Source organism: Branchiostoma belcheri, unplaced genomic scaffold, assembly GCF_001625305.1.
Source record: "Branchiostoma belcheri isolate BF01 breed outbred unplaced genomic scaffold, Haploidv18h27 scaffold53, whole genome shotgun sequence".
In the NCBI taxonomy this organism is placed as follows: Eukaryota; Metazoa; Chordata; class Leptocardii; order Amphioxiformes; family Branchiostomatidae; genus Branchiostoma; species Branchiostoma belcheri.
In genome coordinates, this window is record NW_017804165.1 from 2,038,006 (window position 1) to 2,044,953 (window position 6,948).

The 6,948-nt window shown below is 40.8% G+C and overlaps 2 protein-coding genes across 3 annotated transcripts in view; one reads left to right on the plus strand and one right to left on the minus strand.

Moving 5' to 3' along the window:
• Window positions 1-153: 153 nt before the first annotated feature.
• Window positions 154-5,349, minus strand: LOC109480892 (UDP-glucose 4-epimerase-like). 2 transcript variants are annotated; one of them, XM_019783225.1, is made up of 11 exons: window positions 5,230-5,349; window positions 4,160-4,294; window positions 3,327-3,424; window positions 2,842-2,955; window positions 2,452-2,628; window positions 2,215-2,328; window positions 1,938-2,004; window positions 1,585-1,670; window positions 1,302-1,379; window positions 1,041-1,155; window positions 154-758 (listed from the first exon to the last, which is right to left on the minus strand). In XM_019783225.1, the coding sequence occupies exons 2-11, from the start codon at window positions 4,281-4,283 to the stop codon at window positions 703-705; spliced, it is 1,029 nt and encodes a 342-aa protein (XP_019638784.1). In that variant the 5' UTR covers window positions 4,284-4,294; window positions 5,230-5,349; the 3' UTR covers window positions 154-702. The 2 variants fall into 2 exon arrangements, with proteins under 2 accessions (XP_019638784.1, XP_019638785.1); XM_019783226.1 differs by having other exon boundaries at window positions 4,160-4,291; window positions 5,230-5,320.
• An 825-nt stretch (window positions 5,350-6,174) lies between these two features.
• Window positions 6,175-6,948, plus strand: part of LOC109480893 (uncharacterized oxidoreductase YajO-like) — a 5,534-nt gene continuing 4,760 nt past the window's right edge. The window contains exons 1-3 of the mRNA XM_019783227.1: window positions 6,175-6,350; window positions 6,435-6,458; window position 6,948. The exon at window position 6,948 is cut by the window's right edge and continues 118 nt beyond it. Of these exons, the coding sequence (XP_019638786.1) occupies window positions 6,261-6,350; window positions 6,435-6,458; window position 6,948 (115 nt within the window). The 5' untranslated portion in view covers window positions 6,175-6,260. The remainder of the gene's footprint in view (window positions 6,351-6,434; window positions 6,459-6,947) is intronic.

Here is a 6,948-nt window from a genome sequence, read left to right on the forward strand (position 1 = left end):
CACTATCATTGATACAGGAGCAAGATTAACTGATAATGATAATGCAACAATCAGTGCATTGGCTTTGTCAAATTGTGGTGCTTTCTGATTGGTCCTTTTTGACAAGTAAACATATTGCCACATTGACTGGGGAAGCCATCCAAAAATTACATGTATAAGTTCACAAAGAAACTCATTAAAACAACATTATAGTCCTAGCATTAGCTATCCCATTAGAAACATTGTGTTTGCAATGTCCCATCTTATCTTATTTCTGGCCTTTTGACACAATATAAATCTGCTTTGCCCTATAAAGTTAAGCTTGGAATGTCATTTGAACTAGTGTGAAAATAATTATATATAATTAGAAGACTCAAAGTGTCTATTATCAAAGCATGAGGTAAATCACTAAAGTCATTAATTTCCTGAGTTAGACTGCAGAAGGAGAGTACTCAAATGTTTGTTGAAAAAGACAAAAAATGGTAAAACTGCAAGGCCACACTGGACAAGTTGATAAAAACAGTTAAGCTGGTAACCTGAAGAGGCAACAAGGGTTTTTGAATGTTTATAGTTGCACTAGTGATGACAGTATTTAGAAAAAAGGTTCCCATAAATCCATTATATATTCATTAAATACTCCATTTAATTTATTATAAGCACTAGGAATCAGTTGCATGTGAATACTAAAAGGAATGTGGAATGTGGAAGATGTTCACTTGTCACCTAGTCCTTCTTGAAGCCCTGAGGATTCTGGGACTGCCACCTCCAGCAGTCTTCACCTGTGGTACAACAGTAGAACATTCATGATGTAACATGGATACAAGTTACAAATTTTAAGGCTTTACATATCTTCTATAAGTACATCAGTTTTGTGTTGCATGCAATTTGATTATTTCTGTGAGTACATGTAGGCCATACATTTTCATCTATGCATACTATCATTAAAAATGAGTAAGAAATAGATTTCCCGAAGTGCATGACCCCCAATCTATCTGCTTGACACAGTGTAAAACAAAGCAGGTACAGGCAAAGTCAAATTTTGCTTGAGTTTTGTGACTTACACATTTCTGTGAGACCACGTTCTGCCTTCCAGCCCAGCTCCTTCTCTGCCAGCGAGGGGTCAGCATACACCGAGGCAGAGTCTCCTGCACGACGGTCAACAATCTTGTAGGGAACCTGGAAACCATAACAGTGGTCACTTTGTGGGCATTTTATGTGTATGATAGTATGTATCATCACAGATACTCTGTCAACAAGTGAAAAACCTAATGCTCTTAAGTTTATTGGAGAAGATGTCTAGTAAATGAACTTTCTGGACATACTTTTTTCCCACTTGCTTTCTCAAATGCTTCCACCACCTGCAACACTGAATATCCCGTGCCAGTGCCCAGATTGTAGACCTGAAAACAATTCGAAGCAACATTGTCATTGTGTTCAGGAATAAGGACAGTTAGCTCATCTGACAACAATCTTGATAAAATCAATGCTATGCTGTGCTGCTTTGGAAACAACTACATTGCTTAAACATGACAATGTGATGACAATGATATGATGCTCATACATTCATGTAAAAATGTATTTGTAATAAAGGAAAAAGCCTTAAACCTTGCATCCAGAGATGTCCTTAAGTTTTTTCAGTGCAGCAATGTGACCCAGTGCCAGGTCCACCACATGGACATAGTCTCGCACACCTGTGGGGAAAATAACAATAACCATGAATTTTGTACAAAAAGGAAAAAAAAAAGTTCAATTTTGAGACTAATTTCTTGAAACAGCTCACAGAAACATAATGCCAGCAATGTGTAGTAATCTCTACCTGCCAACTGTAATCTGCCCCCTGATTTTTTACCTCCTGAAGTATCAAAGCAACAGATATCATTGATAAATAAACCAGTCTGATATTTACACTGATGCTGCTAATATATATAACGTCTATTTGTACATCTAACAGGACAAACCTGTGCCATCCACTGTGTCGTAGTCGGAACCATAAACACTCAGCTCTGGTCGACGCCCCACTGCCACCTGGAACAGAAGATTAACATTACCTTTGGCAAACAGAGGACTGTACTGAAACAATTTGCATGTTGTGCAAGTAAAATACTTGAAGCAGTGAGTGATTTCTTACTTTTTGAGCTCATTACAAGCACAGGTTTAGCTGTTGAGTTTCCAACTGGTAACTGATTATGTTTTCAGGGCCCAAAAGGTTTGTATATTATTGTATAATTATCTCACCTGTGATACATATGGCAGCAGGTTGTTAGGAATGCCACTAGGATCCTCCCCAATAGTGCCAGACTTGTGGGCTCCGATGGGGTTAAAGTACCTCAGCAGGACAACCCTCAGGTTCTGGGAAACAAGTTATGGGAACTTTATCACTAATATCAGGTGTAAAACAATGACAGATGGATAATATATGCACCTCTTATGTAGGTATGATGCTGTACAGTGGGTTTACATATCCATTCTCACCTTTTCAGCGATGGACAAGTCCTTCAGAATCTCCTCGATAACATACTTGGTCCTTCCGTAGGGGTTGATGCAGGCCCCTGCAGGGTGACTCTCTGTGATTGGCAGGAACTGTGGTTCTCCGTACACTGTTGCTGAGCTGGAGAACACAAAGTTGTAGACCCCCTTCTCAATCATCACCTGGAAACAAACAGTTTTTGCCATTAAACTTCTCTTTTTCAATGGGAATTCATCCAGGGTCTGACTATGAGAAAATCTTTCTATCAACATAACAACCAAAACAACAATTTACCCCCAAGCAAATGTTGGGATGAATGATCATGTTTTCTTCAGTCGTGACCTCAATATCTGATTGGAGATTAACATGAGCAACCATGACCAGGACATCCTTACCTCCAGCAGGTTAGTGGTTCCCCCGACATTGACCTTGTAGTAGCTGAGTGGTTTAGCAACAGATTCTCCCACAGCCTTCAGTCCTGCAAAGTGCACTACAGCCTCAATGTCATGCTGTAAGAAATTAGAAAACAAAACTGTGTTTATTGTATAATGGAGGACATCAGTTTTGTAGTTATACAGCTGTAGTCAATGTTGTTACTGTACAATGTCCTTGTGCACATTTTTACGGAATGCAAAAATAACTTTCTAAAATATCTCATAGAACATCATTTATTGTCACCCAGCCATTCTTTTCAATGGTTTATCTAGAAATATTAGCAGAATATAAATATAAACTTACTTACTGCATGCATTGTTGAATAGAGGATTTGGGGTTAAGTATTGTTTCAAACACATTGTGGATATGCACAATTAGGACGAAAACAACCCAAAAGGCTGGCTGTACCACAGTGAAGTGGTACTGTTACAACTGAGAAAACAACCTTATCAAAGATGGCCTGTAAAGCTGGCTTGTCCAGGAGGTCTGCACTGTAGAATGGAATGGTTGTGCCTGTTATAGCTTCAACCCTTTTCAAACTCTCTGAAAGACAAAAAAAAATTCTCAGCACTGCCATGTGTATAGAGATAGGGTTTATAGGCTACCTGTTATCAGAACAAAGTTATGTCCCAGAGCTATACAGTTGTCAACTTTCAATAACACTCTTTAAGAAACAAGAAACCTATCTACACAAGGGATTCTACATACCACACGCACGCACGCACGCACACACACAAACACAGCCAGGAGCTTTAAATTCAACTAGCACACATACTCACACCTTTTTTTTTTAAACATATAACAGATATGTCAAAAAGCAGTTACTCAAGCAACTGGATATGATTTTGGAAATGGTCAGACATTTCAGCTAGTATCCACTTACTAGTAGCTTTTGTCAGTGACTGAGAAACCAGAGGAGAAATGCAGGTTTATAAAGTATAAGCACAAACTATTGATTGATATGCAAATAAAGTGAAGACAATTTTTTAGAAGTTGAAAAGGCAACAAAAGTCAAGACAATATAATGCAAATTAGTCAGCTAATAATTAGTCAGCTGATGAAAGCTAGTGGATACTAGCTGAAACGTCTGACCGTTTCCAAAATATCATATCCAGTTGCTTGAGTAACTGCTTTTTGGCATATCGTATTACCTGGATGTCTAACCTTCACCGACGTATATAACAGATAGTTATTCAGACTATGCCATGCCCATTACCTGTGCCTAAAAGCTTGAGTTGCAGGTTTACCCATTTTTCCACACTAACGTTAGATAAGTACCTGGGCAGGCATTAGACAGGTTGTCCAGGACGACTGGTGAGAATCCTGCTGTGACCATCTCCACCACCGTGTGGCTGCCGATGTACCCCGCACCTCCAGTCACCAACACATGCTTCCCTGACATCTTCTCTGCTTCTGGAGGAATGGAGAAAATACTGGAACTGGCCTTTTTGGTGCCTAGTTGGCCTGGACTCCATCCCTATGAGATATTGGCACTTCCCAGCAACGGTGAATATGGGAAGTGCCAATAGCTTGTAGTGGCACATCGGGCAGAAAGTTGACGAGTTAAACTACAACAGTTTAACTTCAACACTTTTAATATTCACAACACTTTATTCTCGAAAAATGATCCAGAATTTTCAGCTGGAAGATAGTGCATTAAAGATTTTGTCAGCTTCAATGATGCTTTACCATAAACTCAGGGGTGAAAAAATTTGCACCCTCTTCAAACCAAGGAGTTGACTGGACCTTGCCAAGATATTGAGAACTTGCCAAAGTTCATGTAACTGTTACACAGTGCCAATCAATAATATAATAGCACCTCCACCTACATTCCTACGTTACTGTAATGGTAATATGTTTTTCGGAAAATCAATATGAACATCATCTGCTTACAAGCAACTTTATACTTGAAATCCATACAAACCACGCAATTCTGAACTGTCTATTTGAACTTTCTAAGTTTAACAAAAGCTTGATGCTAATTTCTTATCTCTGTTGCCAGGAGCTAAATAGAAGTTTCATTTCCTGGGTAACCACACAACATGACCGAGCGGTCCTCGACCGAAAGCTCGGGGAAATTATGTCTGCTCCCTGCTTTTCTTGTGAAAACCTAAACGTACATATTGCTGGGCCGACCAAGCGCAGGTATTTTTTATTAAACGTTAACGTTACACGATCATAAATTATTTCTGAAGGAGGTGTAACTTGGAAGACAGAACTTCAACGAATGCCTCCTTCTTTGGTTGATTTCTGTTTGTCAAATCAAGTGTCAGAATCGTTTGATAGTACACAAGGCTACCTACAGCACGCCTGTACTGAACTGCCCCTGTATGACCTGATATTCTCACCTGTCACAGTTTACAACACACGGAACACAGGTGAGAGTCTCCCGCCAGCCAGCTGACTGCCACGTCACATGGGACAGAACCTAGCCTCCGATTCGCGATGCCGAATTCTGCGAGATAAGTAGCACCACATTCAACCAGCCACCCATTCTTATGAAGTTTAAATACGTACTTTGGTACACATGTAGCGTTAATACGATAAACTGACAGTAGGTATCATTTTCCTGATCATTTTCTGAGCTCCATGAAAATATAACGTTGCTCAAATAAAAAATGATGTTCTTTTTTAAATGCCCAGATACTAGTAGGTCCCAGGGTAGGTCCCAATCGGCTGTTTTGAGAGGAAACCACCTGTTCAATGCGGATGTCTTGCAGCGATTTCAAATTCAACACCGATCCATCTCTGGATCCATTTATATAACGTTACTGCCCAAGATTCATTATCACAGGATTCATATTTGTTTTTGAGAGTATGACATGTTCTAAGACAACTAAATAACCCCCAAAATGAAAGAAACATGGTCCGTCCAACATATAATAAGGATACCTTATCTGGCGAAACGACCGACCTGTCGATCCCGTCTCGCACATGACTTGCTGTCAATTGTACTGTGTGTTTTTGACCTGTACAACTGAGGTTCAGGTGTTACAAAAATCACGTGCACGGTGAGTCTGTAAAAATGTGTAAACTTGATATAGCCGACAGGATTGAGTATTGATTCCCCTTACGAAAGGGATCATTAGAAATGCTAACTTGCCGTGACCAACTGATTCAAATGATTGTGAACCCCTTGCTCAGCTTGCTGTGACGAAGATACCCCGGAACAAGACTTGAACAAGACACTTAATCACGCCCCTCCCCATAGGCCAGCAGCTGGGATGTCACGTTACGACCTATAGATCGTTGACCCCTGCATTCTGACCCTACATACTGAGTCTGGTGACCTGTAGGCGTGTACGCGTGTGTTGAAACATTTGTGCTGGTGGTTTCGCCAAAGGTAGAGCCCCACTGAGACAGACAGTACAACCTCGACATGGCCAACAAGCCTGAGTACCGATTCCTGGGCGGCAGCGGCCTCAAGGTGTCCAACATCTGTCTGGGCACCATGACGTTTGGGGCAATGGTGAGGTTTGTGCTATTTTGGAAAGTGACCTTAAATCTACAAGCAGCATGATGTGGGCTCTTTCTGTAAACTTTCCTGTTGGTCACCATTGCACCAGGTACATGTTGTGTACATGTGGTGATCAGCTATCACATGTGATATAAATACTCGAGAAGCCATCAACACAAGAAATCAGCTGAGGGGGCCTGATTAGCAATTAGAAGGGGCGGGGACCTCGTAATTTTCTGGGTCACGCTCACGCCCCTTTTATGCTGAGTCATGATAAGTCACAGTTGGAGAAAGAAGACAGTTATATATTAACTCTTAAATCTGGGTCTTATTATAATTAACTCAGCGCAAACGCCGTATCAATCTGTGGACGCACCTGTGTTTCTGAATTTGGGCTGCGGTCCCCGCTTAGACGCCCAGAAGGACATCTTTACACAGTCAGACACATCAACTAGGTCCGTCGGTCAGCGGCAGAGATAATCTCCAAGCAGGTCTTTTAGTGGGGGTAAGACAGTATCAAATTGGCCAGTCTGTAACCAATGGTTACGTTACAGACTGGCCAATTTGATACTGTCTTACCCCCACCAAAAGATCTGCTTGGTAGATTAGG